This window comes from Ranitomeya variabilis, chromosome 5, assembly GCF_051348905.1.
Source record: "Ranitomeya variabilis isolate aRanVar5 chromosome 5, aRanVar5.hap1, whole genome shotgun sequence".
NCBI classification, from domain to species: Eukaryota; Metazoa; Chordata; class Amphibia; order Anura; family Dendrobatidae; genus Ranitomeya; species Ranitomeya variabilis.
In genome coordinates, this window is record NC_135236.1 from 40,020,835 (window position 1) to 40,037,710 (window position 16,876).

Genomic DNA, 16,876 nt, shown 5'->3' on the forward strand with positions numbered 1-16,876 from the left:
CGCTGTATATAGATGGTGACATTAGGCTCTAGTTGGGTGCGCTGTATATAGATGGTGACATTAGGCCTAGTTGGGTGCACTGTATATAGATGGGTGACATTGGGCTCTAGTTGGGTGCGCTGTATATAGATGGTGACATTAGGGCCTAGTTGGGTGCACTGTATATAGATGGGTGACATTGGGCTCTAGTTGGGTGCACTGTATATAGATGGGTGACATTAGGCCCTAGTTGGGTGCACTGTATATAGATGGGTGACATTAGGGCCTAGTTGGGTGCGCTGTATATAGATGGGTGACATTAGGGCCTAGTTGGGTGCGCTGTATATAGATGGTGACATTAGGCACTAGTTGCGTGCGCTGTATATAGATGGTGACATTAGGCCCTAGTTGGGTGCACTGTATATAGATGGGTGACATTAGGGCCTAGTTGGGTGCACTGTATATAGATGGTGACATTAGGGCCTAGTTGGGTGCGGTGTATATAGATGGTGACATTAGGGCCTAGTTGGGTGCACTGTATATAGATGGTGACATTAGGCCTAGTTGGGTGCACTGTATATAGATGGTGACATTAGGGCCTAGTTGGGTGCACTGTATATAGATGGTGACATTAGGGCCTAGTTGGGTGCACTGTATATAGATGGGTGACATTAGGGCCTAGTTGGGTGCACTGTATATAGATGGTGACATTAGGCTCTAGTTGGGTGCACTGTATATAGATGGGTGACATTAGGGCCTAGTTGGGTGCGCTGTATATAGATGGTGACATTAGGCCCTAGTTGGGAGCACTGTATATAGATGGTGACATTAGGGCCTAGTTGGGTGCACTGTATATAGATGGGTGACATTTGGGCCTAGTTGGGTGCACTGTATATAGATGGTGACATTAGGCTCTAGTTGGGTGCACTGTATATAGATGGTGACATTAGGCCTAGTTGGGAGCACTGTACATAGATGGTGACATTAGGGACTAGTTGGTGCGCAGTGTGCGACGGTGGTGGGGCACAGCGTGTCGGTGGTGGGTCGGATTGTGTGGTGGGCGCAGTGTGTGACGGTATGTGGTGGGCGCAGTGTCAGTGGTGGGGCGCAGTGTGACAGTGGTGGGGCACAGTGTGTGATGGTATGTGGTGGGCGCAGTGTCAGTGGTGGGGCGCAGTGTGTGACGGTGTGTGGTGGGCGCAGTGTGTAAGTGGTGGGGCGCAGTGTGTCAGTGGTGGGGCGCAGCGTGCGAAGGTATGTGGTGAGCGCAGTGTCAGTGGTGGGGCACAGTGTGTGTCAGTGGTGGGGTGCAGTGTGTGTTGTTGTGTGTCAGTGGTGGGCGCAGTGTGTGACCGTGGTGGGGCGCAGTGTCAGTGTTGGGGCGCAGTGTGTGACGGTGTGTGTCAGTGGTGGGGCGCAGTGTGTGACGGTGTGTGTCAGTGGTGGGGCGCAGTGTGTGACGGTGTGTGGTGGGCGCAGTGTGACCGTGGTGGGCGCAGTGTGACCGTGGTGGGGCGCAGTGTGACCGTGGTGGGGCGCAGTGTGACCGTGGTGGGGCGCAGTGTGACCGTGGTGGGGCGCAGTGTGACCGTGGTGGGGCGCAGTGTGACCGTGGTGGGGCGCAGTGTGACCGTGGTGGGGCGCAGTGTGACCGTGGTGGGGCGCAGTGTGACCGTGGTGGGGGGCAGTGTGACCGTGGTGGGGCGCAGTGTGACCGTGGTGGGGCGCAGTGTGTGTCAGTGGTGGGGTGCAGTGTGTGACGGTGTGTGTCAGTGGTGGGGTGCAGTGTGTGACGGTGTGTGTCAGTGGTGGGGCGCAGTGTGTGACGGTGTGTGGTGGGCGCAGTGTGTCAGTGGTGGGCGCAGTGTGTCAGTGGTGGGGTGCAGTGTGTGACGGTGTGTGTCAGTGGTGGGGCACAGTGTGACCGTGGTGGGCGCAGTGTGTCAGTGTGTGTCAGTGGTGGGGCGCAGTGTGTGACGGTGTGTGTCAGTGGTGGGGTGCAGTGTGTGACGGTGTGTGTCAGTGGTGGGGCACAGTGTGACCGTGGTGGGCGCAGTGTGTCAGTGTGTGTCAGTGGTGGGGCGCAGTGTGTGACGGTGTGTGTCAGTGGTGGGGCGCAGTGTGTGACGGTGTGTGTCAGTGGTGGGGCGCAGTGTGTGACGGTGTGTGTCAGTGGTGGGGCGCAGTGTGTGACGGTGTGTGTCAGTGGTGGGGCACAGTGTGACCGTGGTGGGCGCAGTGTGTCAGTGTGTGTCAGTGGTGGGGCGCAGTGTGTGACGGTGTGTGTCAGTGGTGGGGTGCAGTGTGTGACGGTGTGTGTCAGTGGTGGGGCACAGTGTGACCGTGGTGGGCGCAGTGTGTCAGTGTGTGTCAGTGGTGGGGCGCAGTGTGTGACGGTGTGTGTCAGTGGTGGGGCGCAGTGTGTGACGGTGTGTGTCAGTGGTGGGGCGCAGTGTGTGACGGTGTGTGTCAGTGGTGGGGCGCAGTGTGTGACGGTGTGTGTCAGTGGTGGGGCACAGTGTGACCGTGGTGGGCGCAGTGTGTCAGTGTGTGTCAGTGGTGGGGCGCAGTGTGTGACGGTGTGTGGTGGGCGCAGTGTGTCAGTGGTGGGCGCAGTGTGTCAGTGGTGGGGTGCAGTGTGTGACGGTGTGTGTCAGTGGTGGGGCGCAGTGACGGTGTGTGTCAGTGGTGGGGCGCAGTGTGTGACGGTGTGTGGTGGGCGCAGTGTGTCAGTGGTGGGCGCAGTGTGTCAGTGGTGGGGTGCAGTGTGTGACGGTGTGTGTCAGTGGTGGGGCGCAGTGTGTGACGGTGTGTGGTGGGCGCAGTGTGTCAGTGGTGGGCGCAGTGTGTCAGTGGTGGGGTGCAGTGTGTGACTGTGTGTGTCAGTGGTGGGGTGCAGTGTGTGACTGTGTGTGTCAGTGGTGGGGTGCAGTGACGGTGTGTGTCAGTGGTGGGGCGCAGTGTGTGACGGTGTGTGGTGGGCGCAGTGTGTCAGTGGTGGGGTGCAGTGTGTGACGGTGTGTGGTGGGCGCAGTGTGTCAGTGGTGGGGTGCAGTGTGTGACGGTGTGTGTCAGTGGTGGGGTGCAGTGTGTGACGGTGTGTGGTGGGCGCAGTGTGTCAGTGGTGGGGTGCAGTGTGTGACGGTGTGTGTCAGTGGTGGGGCGCAGTGTGTGACGGTGTGTGTCAGTGGTGGGGCGCAGTGTGTGACGGTGTGTGTCAGTGGTGGGGTGCAGTGTGTGACGGTGTGTGTCAGTGGTGGGGTGCAGTGTGTGACGGTGTGTGTCAGTGGTGGGGCGCAGTGTGTGACGGTGTGTGGTGGGCGCAGTGTGTCAGTGGTGGGGTGCAGTGTGTGACGGTGTGTGTCAGTGGTGGGGTGCAGTGACGGTGTGTGTCAGTGGTGGGGTGCAGTGTGTGTCAGTGGTGGGGCGCAGTGTGTGACGGTGTGTGGTGGGCGCAGTGTGTCAGTGGTGGGGTGCAGTGTGTGACTGTGTGTCAGTGGTGGGGTGCAGTGACGGTGTGTGTCAGTGGTGGGGCGCAGTGTGTGACGGTGTGTGGTGGGCGCAGTGTGTCAGTGGTGGGGTGCAGTGTGTGACGGTGTGTGGTGGGCGCAGTGTGTCAGTGGTGGGGTGCAGTGTGTGACGGTGTGTGTCAGTGGTGGGGCGCAGTGTGTGACGGTGTGTGTCAGTGGTGGGGCGCAGTGTGTGACGGTGTGTGTCAGTGGTGGGGCGCAGTGTGTGACGGTGTGTGTCAGTGGTGGGGTGCAGTGTGTGACGGTGTGTGTCAGTGGTGGGGTGCAGTGACGGTGTGTGTCAGTGGTGGGGTGCAGTGTGTGACGGTGTGTGTCAGTGGTGGGGCGCAGTGTGTGACGGTGTGTGGTGGGCGCAGTGTGTCAGTGGTGGGCGCAGTGTGTCAGTGGTGGGGTGCAGTGTGTGACTGTGTGTCAGTGGTGGGGTGCAGTGACGGTGTGTGTCAGTGGTGGGGCGCAGTGTGTGACGGTGTGTGGTGGGCGCAGTGTGTCAGTGGTGGGGTGCAGTGTGTGACGGTGTGTGGTGGGCGCAGTGTGTCAGTGGTGGGGTGCAGTGTGTGACGGTGTGTGTCAGTGGTGGGGTGCAGTGTGTGACGGTGTGTGTCAGTGGTGGGGTGCAGTGTGTGACGGTGTGTGTCAGTGGTGGGGCGCAGTGTGTGACGGTGTGTGTCAGTGGTGGGGTGCAGTGTGTGACGGTGTGTGTCAGTGGTGGGGTGCAGTGTGTGACGGTGTGTGTCAGTGGTGGGGCGCAGTGTGTGACGGTGTGTGGTGGGCGCAGTGTGTGACGGTGTGTGTCAGTGGTGGGGCGCAGTGTGTGACGGTGTGTGTCAGTGGTGGGGTGCAGTGTGTGACGGTGTGTGTCAGTGGTGGGGCGCAGTGTGTGACGGTGTGTGTCAGTGGTGGGGTGCAGTGTGTGACGGTGTGTGTCAGTGGTGGGGTGCAGTGTGTGACGGTGTGTGTCAGTGGTGGGGCGCAGTGTGTGACGGTGTGTGGTGGGCGCAGTGTGTCAGTGGTGGGGTGCAGTGACGGTGTGTGTCAGTGGTGGGGTGCAGTGACGGTGTGTGTCAGTGGTGGGGTGCAGTGTGTGACGGTGTGTGTCAGTGGTGGGGTGCAGTGTGTGACGGTGTGTGGTGGGCGCAGTGTGTCAGTGGTGGGGTGCAGTGTGTGACGGTGTGTGTCAGTGGTGGGGTGCAGTGACGGTGTGTGTCAGTGGTGGGGTGCAGTGACGGTGTGTGTCAGTGGTGGGGTGCAGTGACGGTGTGTGTCAGTGGTGGGGTGCAGTGACGGTGTGTGTCAGTGGTGGGGTGCAGTGACGGTGTGTGTCAGTGGTGGGGTGCAGTGACGGTGTGTGTCAGTGGTGGGGTGCAGTGACGGTGTGTGTCAGTGGTGGGGTGCAGTGACGGTGTGTGTCAGTGGTGGGGTGCAGTGACGGTGTGTGTCACACAACCTCCCGGCCGGCTGCAGCATGTGACAGCAGCAGATTGCAGTGCGGCCGGGGTGACTCGGGCCTGTCGCCGGCTGCAGTGCACGTATCTGTAGATTGCAGGGTGGGTGTACACCGTGGGTGTATACCGTGGGTCCATGTGTGGCCCCTGTGGGTGCAGTGTCTCCTGCCTGTGGTGCTTCCCTGCAGTGGGTGACACACAGCACATTGCGGTGGGTGCGGGGCTGGGACCCGGGCTGGGTGCAGTGTGCGGCAGTGTGCACGGGGTGCGTGGCCGTGTGTGGGGGTGCAGCGTGCAGGTGCGGGGTGCAGGGAGGGGGATGGGGAAGGACACTCACATCTTGCAGGTCGCTTGCTCTGGTGCTGCTGCAGTTCCTTCTTCACCAGCTTCTGACAAAAGATGGCTCTCAATGACGTCACCAACATCCGGGGCTTTGCAGAGGGGGAGGGGGCCGGGAGGGGATGACGGAGGGGGATGGGCGGAGGCCGGCAGCCATGTATTATCAGACATACGATGTATACACATTATAGCACTATTATACCATAGCAGGCGCCCCTGTACAGTGCTGGGGATGGGGTCCCTGCGGGGCAGAGGCTGTGACCCATCACTGCACCCCTCAGCCCCACGTCAGGAAGAAATCAGCGACATGGCAGTAAATGGCTGCCTGATAGCAGCACATTACACCGTACAGTCACCCGTGTCACTCAGGGTGGACCGTCAGCTCCTGGGCTCATCACTGGGCTTAACCGTCTACCGTGATTCCACGGCGTCAGATAATATTATATCATGTTACATCAGCTAGCATTATAATGTATTCGTTATATTATCAGACAGCGCATAACGGTATTATTTATATCAGACAATGTATAACGGTATTATTTATATTATCAGACACTGCATAACGGTATTATTTATATTATCAGACACTGCATAACAGTATTATTTATATCAGACAATGTATAACGGTATTATTTATATTATCAGACAATACATAACGGTATTATTTATATTATCAGACAATACATAACGGTATTATTTATATTATCAGACAATACATAACGGTATTATTTATATTATCAGACAATGTATAACAGTATTATTTATATCAGTCAATACATAACGGTATTATTTATATCAGACACTGCATAACGGTATTATTTATATTATCAGACAATGTATAACAGTATTATTTATATCAGTCAATACATAACGGTATTATTTATATCACACACTGCATAACGGTATTATTTATATTATCAGACAATACATAACGGTATTATTTATATTATCAGACAATACATAACGGTATTATTTATATTATCAGACAATACATAACGGTATTATTTATATCAGACAATACATAACGGTATTATTTATATTATCAGACAATACATAACGGTATTATTTATATTATCAGACAATACATAACGGTATTATTTATATCAGACAATACATAACGGTATTATTTATATTATCAGACAATGTATGACAGTATTATTTATATTATCAGACAACTTATAATGGTATTATTTATATTATCAGACAATGTATAATGGTATTATTTATATTATCAGACAATGTATAACAGTATTATTTATATTATCAGACAATGTATAATAATATTATTTATATTATCAGACAATGTATAACGGTATTATTTATATTATCAGACAATACATAACAGTATTATTTATATTATCAGACACTGTATAATGGTATTATTTATCTTATCAGACAATGTATAATGGTATTATTTATATTATCAGACACTGTATAACAGTACTATTTATATTATCAGACATTGTATAGCAGATTTTTTCAGTGAATAAACCTTATATAGCATGAGTATGTTATATTATAATAATAATAATAATAATAATAATAATCTTTATTTATATAGCGCCAATATATTCCGCAGCGCTTTACAGTTTAACAGTTTCAAACACAATAGTCATAGGTAACAACGTTAACAATACAATAATTAAAGCACAATAAGCCGCCCCTGCTCATGAGAGCTTACAATCTACAGTAAGGTGGGGAGATACAAAGTACAGGTGTGTATTTACAATGATGTATTTACAATGATGGTCCAGCCATCTTCAGGGGGTGGGGGGTAGATGGAGATAGTGAATGGGCTACACACACACAAATATAAAATGACTGATTAGAGAACGTGGTAGGCCGCTCTGAACAAATGTGTGTTGAGGGAGCGCCTAAAACTATGCAAGTTGTGGATGGTCCTAATATCTTGGGGTAGAGCATTCCAGAGGATTGGTGCAGCACGGGAGAAGTCTTGGAGTCGGGAGTGGGAGGTACGGATTAGTGCAGAGGTCGAAAGTCATTTGCAGAGCGCAGCGGTCGGCTAGGCTGATAGAAATGAGGGAGGAGATGTAAGGGGGTGCCGCACTGTGGAGAGCTTTGTGGGTGAGAGCAAGTACTTTGAATTGTATCCTGTAATGAATGAGCAGCCAGTGTATTGACTGGCAAAGAGCGGACGCGTCCGAGTAATGATTAGCCAGATGGACGACCCTGGCTGCTGTATTAAGGATAGACTGGAGAGGGGAAAGTCGAGTAAGGGGGAGGCCAATTAATAGAGTGTTACAGTAGTCCAGGCGGGAGTGGATTAGGGCGACAGTGAGAGTTTTTGTTGTCTCCATGGTGAGAAAAGGCCGGATTCTAGAGATGTTCTTTAGGTGTAAGTGGCACGAGCGGGCAAGAGATTGTATATGGGATGTAAAGGAGAGATCGGAGTCAAACATAACACCCAGACAGCGCACCTGCTGCCAGGGTGTTATTATGGTGCCACCCACGGAGAGGGAAATGTCAGGTTTAGGGAGGTTAGTAGATGGCGGGAGCAGAAGAAGTTCTGTTTCGGAGAGGTTGAGTTTCAGATAGAGAGCGGACATGATGTTGGAGACTGCAGACAGACAGTCAGTGGCGTTCTGTAGCACAGCGGGGGTAAGGTCAGGGGATGATGTGTATAGCTGTGTGTCATCAGCATAAAGATGGTACTGAAAGCCAAATCTGCTGATGGTCTGTCCAATTGGGGCCGTGTAGAGGGAGAAGAGAAGGGGGCCAAGGACTGAGCCCTGAGGTACCCCGACAGTGAGAGGAAGAGGAGATGAAGTGGAGCCAGAGAACAGAACACTGAAGGAGCGGTCAGAAAGATAGGAGGAGAACCAGGAGAGAGCAGTGTCCTTAATGCCTAGTGACTGGAGCCTAGAGAGTAGGAGAGGGTGGTCAACAGTGTCGAAAGCTGCAGAAAGGTCGAGGAGAATGAGCAGAGAGTGGTCACCGTTACATTTTGCTGTCAGAAGGTCATTGGTCACCTTGATGAGTGCAGTTTCTGTCGAATGTAGGGGGCAGAAACCGGACTGTGAAGGGTCTAGGAGGGAGTGAGTGGAGAGGTAACGGGTAAGTCGGGAAAAGACTAGGCGCTCCCAGAGTTTAGAGATGAATGGGAGATTGGAGACCGGTCTGTAGTTGTTTGTGCATGACGGGTCGAGGGTGATTTTTTTTAGTAATGGAGTAATGATAGAGTGTTTGAAGGAGGAGGGGAAAATGCCAGAGGAGAGGGAGAGATTAAAAATTGTAGTTAGGTGAGTTGTGACGACTGGAGAGAGAGACTGGAGGAGGTGTGAGGGAATGGGGTCGGTGGTGCATGTAGTCGGACGAGAAGAGGAGAGGAGCTTGGAGACTTCTTCTTCTGTGATGGGATCGAATGTGGAAAGTGAGCCAGGGGAGATGCAGGGAGGAATGGGAGTCACTGCACTTAGTGGCTGGGAGCGGATTTCCTGACGGATATTGTCTATTTTCTCTATAAAGTGGGAGGCCAGGTCATCAGCACAAATGTCTGTGATAGGGTCTTGTGCTTTTGGCCTGAGGAGGGAGTGAAAGGTGTTAAAAAGTTTCTTGGGGTTGGATAGTGAGGAGATGAGGGTGGTGAAGTAGGTCTGTTTGGCGAGGTGAAGGGCAGAGTTATAGGTCCTTAACATAAATTTGAAGTGGATGAAGTCTTCTGGTGTGCGTGTTTTCCTCCATAAGCGTTCAGCACTCCTAGAGCATCACTGGAGGAATTGGGTTTGCGATGTGAGCCAGGGCTGTTTCACTCTGTGTTTGGAGATTCTGAGGGTGAGGGGCGCTACTTGGTCTAGGGTGCTTCTAAGAGTGTCATTGTAGTGATGTACAGCCAGATCAGGACAGGAAAAAGAAGAGATTGGGGACAATGATGAGTGTAAGGAGTCTGAAAGTGTATGAGGGTTAATGGCATGTAGATTTCTGAATGTGTGGTAGGTAGGAGAGTGCTGGGGTGAGCGAGGAATTGTGAGTGTGAAGGAGAGAATGTTGTGGTCAGAGAGGGGAAGCGGTGAGTTATCTAGGTAGGAGATTGAACAGAGTCGGGCAAAGACCAGGTCCAGGGTGTTACCGTCTTTGTGTGTTTCAGAGGTTGACAGCTGTGAGAGGCCTAGAGAAGTGGTTAGTGATAGAAGCTGGGATGCAGATGTTGAATTGGGGCTGTTAATGGGGATGTTGAAGTCTCCCAGGATAAGGGTTGGGAGTTCTGAGGACATGAAGTGCGGCAGCCAGGCAGAGAAATGGTCCAGGAAGTGGGTGGGTGAGCCTGGGGGCCGGTATATGACCGCTACTCTGAGGGAGAGGGGACGGAAGAGCCTGATGGTGTGGACCTCAAAAGAAGGGAATGAGAGTGATGGGACTGGGGGTATAACCTGGAACGTGCATTGTGGGCACAAGAGTATGCCGACTCCACCACCAGGTCTTAGTGGGTCTTGGGGAATGGGAGAATTGTAAGCCACCATGGGAAATGGCAGCAGGGGAGACAGTGTCAGAGTCCTGGATCCAGGTTTCAGTGAGGGCCAACAGATTCAGAGAGTTGTTCAGAAAGTAGTTGTGCAGGAAAGGAAGCTTGTTACATACAGACCGTGGATTCCAAAGGGCACAATTGAAAGAGAGAGATGAGGGAGTGCAAGTAATATTAATAAGGTTAGTACGGTTTTGATATGAGGTAGGGTAGCGGTTGAGGTTGGGGGATGGGGGACCGGGGTTGAGGGAGATGTCCCCCGAAATCAGTAGGAGTAGGAAGATAAAAAGCAAATAGTTTTTGGAAGTGTATGAAGTTTTTTTGTGCAGTGTGTTTGAGGAAGATGGGCTGAGGTTTTTCTGGAAGGTGAGAAGTGCATGAGAGCTGAACATGGGAGAGGGAAGGAGAGAGGAGCTGATGTATATGAGTCGTGATGGAGGGAGGATTGGGCGGTGAATGTGGATTGCAAGGGAGCATAGGAGGATAGGAATAAAGCACATGGTGAGAAGGGAGAGCAGAGTGTGGGTTACCTGACTCCTGCCCTGACTAACTGCCATGAAATAACTGCTGTAACACGACGATATTATAGTATTAAACATTGACAAATAATACTGTGATACAATGTCTAATAATATAAATAATACTATTATAAAATGTCTAGCAATAAAAATAATACTGTTATACAGCGTCTTACAATGTCTGATAATATAAATACTGCTCAGACAAATGTATAACAGTATTATTTATATTATCAGACACTGTATATCCATATTATTTATATTATCAGACAATGTATAATGGTATTATTTATATTATCAGACAATGTATAATGGTATTATTTATATTATCAGACAATGTATAATGGTATTATTTATTTTATCAGACAATGTATAACAGTATTATTTATATCAGACACTGTATAACAGTATTATTTATATTATCAGACAATGTATAATAGTATTATTTATATTATCAGACAATGTATAACAGTATTATATCAGACACTGTATAACAGTATTATTTATATTATCAGACAATGTATAATGGTATTATTTATATTATCAGACAATGTATAATGGTATTATTTATATTATCAGACAATATATAACAGTATTATTTTATTATCAGACAGTGTATAACAGTATTATTTATATCAGACACTGTATAACAGTATTATTTATATTATCAGACAATGTATAACAGTATTATTTATATCAGACACTGTATAACAGTATTATTTTTATTATCAGACAATGTATAACAGTATTATTTATATCAGACACTGTATAACAGTACTATTTATATTATCAGACATTGCATAGCAGATTTTTTCAGTGAATAAACCTTATATAGCATGATTATGTTATATTATATTATTAAACATTGTCAAATAATACTGTGATACAATGTCTAATAATATAAATAATACTATTATAAAATGTCTAGCAATAAAAATAATACTGTTATACAGTGTCTTACAATGTCTGATAATATAAATACTGCTATTTACTGTAATGTCTTATAAGATAAATTATACTGTTATACAATGTTTAATAATATGAATATTGTATAGCAGTACTATATATTATTAGACAATGTATAACAGCATTATTTATATTATTAGGCATTGTATAGCAGTATGTTTTATATGATCAAATTTGATGTAACAGTATTGTTTATGTTATACTATTAGACATAGTATAACAATGTCTAATAATATAATATAAATAATACCGTATAACAGTATTATTTATATCATTAGAAATTATATAGCAGTATTTATCTGATTAGAGTTTACAGTTGTGTGAAAAAGTATTTGCCCCCTTCCTATTCTTTTGCATGTTTGTTATAGTTAAATGTTTCAGATCACCAAAGAAATGTAAATAATAGACAAAGATGCCACAAGTAATCACAAAATGCAGTTTTAAAAACATAAATAAACTGTGGTTGATCACATATTTGGGAAGCTGAGTTCAAATTCCCTAGCCACACGCAGGCCTGATTACTGCCACACGTGATCTGAATCAAGACATCACTGAAATAGGACCTGCCTGCCAAAGTAAAGTAGATCAAAAGATCCTCAAAAGCTAGACATCATGCCGCGATCCAAAGAAATTCTGAAACGAATGAGAAACAAAGTAATTGAGATCTCTCAGTCTGGAAAACGTTATAAAGCCATTTTTAAAGCTTTGGGACACCAGCGAATCACAGTGAGAGCCATTGTTCCATGTTTTTGCCTTCATGGATAGTGGTTACCATTCCCAGGAGTGGTCTACAGAACAAAATTACCCCAAGAGCACAGAGACGACTCATCCAAAAGGTCACAAAAGACCCCACAACAACATCAAAAGAACTGCGGGCCTCACTTGCCTCAGTTCAGGTCAGTGTTCATGACTCCACCATAAGCAAGAGGCTGGGAATAAATGGCCTGTGTGGCAGAGTTCCAAGACGAAAACCACAGCTGAGCAACAAGAACATAAAGGCTCATCTCAGTTTTTTACCTGAAAATATCTTGGAGATACCTAAGACTTTTGGGAGAATACTCTGTGGACTGATGAGACAAAGGTTGAACTTTTTGGAAGGTGTATGTCCCATTATATCTGGTGAAGTAACACAGCATTTCAGAAAAGAAACATCATACCAACAGTAAAATATGGTGGTAGTAGTGTGATGGTCTGGAAATGTTTTGCTGCTTCAGGACCTGGAAGACTTGCTGTGGTAAATGGAACCAAAAAATCCTGAAGGAGAATGTCCATCTATTCGTGACCTCAAGCTGAAGCGCACTTCAGTTATGCAGCAGGAAAATGATCCAAAGCTCACCAGCAAGCCCACCTCTGAATGGTTAAGAAAAACAATATTAAGACTCTGGTGTAGACTAGTCTAAGTCCTGACCTACCTTAATTCGATTCAGATGCTGTGGCATGAACTTTAAAATGCGGCTCATGCTCAGGAACCCTCCAATGTGTCTCAATTACAACAATTCTGTGAAGATGAGTGGCCAAAATTCCTCCAGAGCGTTGTAAAAGACTCACTGCCAGTTATCACAAACGCTTGATTGTAGTTGTTGCTGCTAATGGCGGCCCAACCAGTTATTAGGCTTAGGGGGCAATCACTTTTTCACACAGGGCCCTGTAGGTTTGGATTTCTTTTTCTCTTAATAATAAAGAACCTTAATTTAACCTCTTAGTGACCGAGCCAATTTTTAAAAAATCTGACCAGTGTCACTTTATGAGGTTATTAACTCTGGAACGCTTCAACAGATCCCACTGATTCCGAGATTGTTTTTTTCATGACATATTGTTCTTCATAATAGTGGTAACATTTGTTCGATATGACGTTTGCAATATTCCCTAAGGAAGAAGCTAACGCAAAACGCGCGTCGGGGCGTCATCCTGCAACCAGGTCATGTATTCCTCTTTACCTTAGAGCTTTCTCCTCCTCTCTCCCATTACTTTATTTGGTGGTAGCACTGATAGTCCCTTTATGAGCACACCTCATATCTCAGGCTAGTTGGGCTTTATCCCAGGGACTACTCCTTGTTACAATTCCATTTGGAACTAGGATTGAAACTATCTTTGGCCCTCTCTAATTGTAGTTTGTGAAGCATAGGTCCATTTTTTTGGCCTCTTATGTATTATCGGCTCTTTTAATCCTGACTATAGCATTTTGCACATCTCTTAAAGAGCAGTTTATGATCTTGGAGGTTTAGATGAGTGTATAAGGTTTACTTTGTCCTGGGTTTGCAGCTCCTTTTTGTATTTTTGTATCCCAAGGAATTTTAACTTGAGTGTATTTAACTTGTTTAATAAAAATTATAATATTTTGTTTTTACTTGGCATGTGCTTCCTTGTGTTAAGGATGATATTTAGGTTTGGAAGTGCCTTTATTTAGCTAGGCCAATATTTGTCTATTAGTCCCTTAAAGGGAACCTGTCACCTGAATTTGGCGGGACAGGTTTGCCGTCATATGGGCGGGGTTTTCGGGTGTTTGATTCACCCTTTCCTTACCCGCTGGCTGCATGCTGGCCGCAATATTTGGTTGATGTTCATGCTGTGTCCTCCGTAGTGCTCAGTGCCTGGATCCCCTTCCCTGCCGCACCTCAAGCTCACTAGACATCTTTGAGCCTGTATTAGAAGAAGTCTCCAAGCTCCTCGCTTCTGCTCGGTCTACAACCTGCAACAGTGACCCATTCCTTCACATCTCCTGCAGTCTCTCTCACCAGTGGTCACCCCTCACCTTACTAAAATATTTAACCTCTCTCTTTCTTCAGGTATCTTTCCCTCCTCATTTAAACATGCCATCATAACCCCTTTACTTAAAAAGCCATCCCTGGACCAGAACTGCACTGCTAACTACAGACCTGTCTCTAACCTTTCCTTCATCTCTAACCTCCTGGAACGCTTGGTCCACTCCCGTCTAATCCTCTATCTGTCGGATAACTCTCTTCTCGACCCCTTACAATCTGGTTTCCACTCTTTACACTCCACTGAAACTGCCCTCACTAAAGTCTCTAATGATCTAATAACAGCTAAATCCAAAGGTCATTGCTCTCTGCTGATTGTCCTGGATCTCTAGGCCGCATTCGACACTGTGGATCATCAGCTCCTCCTCACTATGCTCCGCTCTATAAGCCTCAAGGACACAGCCCTCTCCTGGTTCTCCTCCTACCTCTCTGACCGCTCCTTCACTGTATCTTTTGCTGGCTCCTCTTCCTCTCCTCGTCCCTTTAACTATCGGGGTTCCGCAGGGCTCAGTCCTAGGCCCCCTCCTCTTCTCTCTTTACACGGCCCCTATTGGACAAACAATCAGCAGATTTGGGTTCCAGTATCATCTCTATGCTGATGACACCCAATTATACACTTCTTCCCCCGACATCACCCCTACCCTAATTCAAAAAACCAAGGATTGTCTGTCTGCTGTCTCTAACATCATGTCCTCCCTCTATCTGAAACTAATTCTCTCCAAAACTGAACTTCTTGTGTTTCTCCCTTCTACTAACCTCTCTCTACCCAACATCGAAATTACCCTGGAGGGTTCAGCCATAACTCCCAAGCAGCATGCCTACTGTCTTGGGGTCATATTCGACTCCGAACTTTCCTTTACTCCCTATATCCGATCACTCACTCGCTCTTGTCACCTGCATCTTAAAAACATCTCCAGAATCCGACCTTTTCTCACCGTTGAAACTGCTAAGACTCTTACTGTCGCTCTTATTCATTCTCGTCTGGACTACTGCAACTCTCTTCTGATCGGTCTCCCTCTTACCAAACTTTCTCCTCTCCAATCCATCTTGAATGCGGCAGCCAGGGTCATATTTCTGTCCAGCCGCTTCACTGATGCCTCCATCTTGTGCCAGTCATTACACTGGCTACCCATTCGCTACAGGGTCCAGTATAAACTCATCTCTCTCACCCACAAAGCTCTCCACAGTTCTGCACCGCCTTATATCTCCTCTCTCATCTCTGTCTATCGCCCTACACGTGCCCTCCGTTCTACAAACCCCCTAAGACTAGTATCCCCCATAATCCGAACCTCACACCTCCATCTCCAAGACTTCTCTCATGCTGCGCCAGCTCTCTGGAATGCACTTCCCCAGACGATCAGACTGATACCTAGCCCCAACCTATTCAAGCGCGCTCTAAAAACCCATCTCTTCAAACAAGCCTACCACATCAACTACTCAGTAAACTAACTTTGCCCTGTTCCCTCCTTCCAAATATTATTCTAAATCTGCACCCTACTATTCATCTGTCTCCACACCCTCCGTGCACATGATAACTGCACTTGATACTTGACTATTGCACTTAAACACACGGGCTGATGACCGGATCATGCAGCTTTACATGAATATCCCTATTTATTATAATTGCCAGACCTGAAATAACGAGCACTTTTCACCTATTGTGTCCCCCCATTTCCTTGTAGATTGTAAGCTCGCGAGCAGGGACCTCACTCCTAATGTCACTGTGTAAATTGTCTTAACTTGTATTGAATTTGTCTGTATAAGTCCCCGCTTAATTGTAAAGTGCTGCAGAATATATTGGCGCTATATAAATAAAAATTATTATTATTATTATTATTATTAGAGCTGTAACTTTTTTATTTTTTTGTCGAACAGAGCTGTACAAGGGCTTATTTTTTTGCAGGATGAGTTGCAGATTTTTTTGGGTACCAATTTGGGGCACATAAGTTTTTATAGCACTTTTTATTCAGATTTTTCAGACACAGAATGAACAAAAACCCAGCAATTCCGTTATTGTTTTTCTTTTATTTTTTTTTTGTGCGGTTCACCGTACACCAAAAGTGATAAGACGGATTTGTTCATCATGTTGATACGATTACAGCGATACCAGGTTTATCTATTTTTTTATGATTTGCTATTTTTACACACTAAAAACAATATTTTAGAAAAATTAATTTGTTTTTGCATATTCTGTGAACTGTAACTTTTTTATTTTTTTGTCGAAAGAGCCATATTAGTGCTTGTTTTTTGTGGGACGGTTTGGCGTTTTCATTTATACCGTTTTATTGTACATACGACTTTTTGATCGCTTTTTTTGTGAGTCAGTACGATGAAAAAGTAACATTTTGTGGTGTGTTTTTTTTAATCTGGGTCTGCTATTATACCTTGTATAGCAGTATTATTTATATTATTATACCTTGTATAGTAATATTACCTTGTTACCTATACATCTGCTATAACACAGTAATAATGTTTTCATGGTTTTCTTGTAATCTTCTACATTGTGGATAATCAATCTTTTGTAATATATTTACAATAAAATTGTCATTCTACTTTATTTTGATCGTATTGTTCCTTCGCGGTCGCTGTGGGTTTATGTTATACAACACTTTGATTAGACATTGCGTAGCAGCATTATTTATATTATTAGACATTCTACAGCAGTATTATTTTTATTATCAGACATTGCATAGCAGTATTATATTATTAGACATTTTATAGCATTAGTATATATATTAATAAATATCGTATAACAGTATTATACATTATCAGACACTGTATAGCAGTATTATTTATACAGTGGACACAAAAAATCTATACACCCATGCTAAAATTCCAGTTTTTATTGTCCTGCAAAAAAAAA

General features: G+C 46.5%; 1 protein-coding gene across 1 annotated transcript in view; it reads right to left on the minus strand.

Moving 5' to 3' along the window:
• VAMP2 (vesicle associated membrane protein 2) overlaps positions 1-5,476 on the minus strand; it is a 30,762-nt gene extending 25,286 nt beyond the window's left edge. The window contains exon 1 of the mRNA XM_077261682.1: positions 5,289-5,476. Within this exon, the coding sequence (XP_077117797.1) occupies positions 5,289-5,476 (188 nt within the window). The remainder of the gene's footprint in view (positions 1-5,288) is intronic.
• Positions 5,477-16,876: the final 11,400 nt, after the last annotated feature.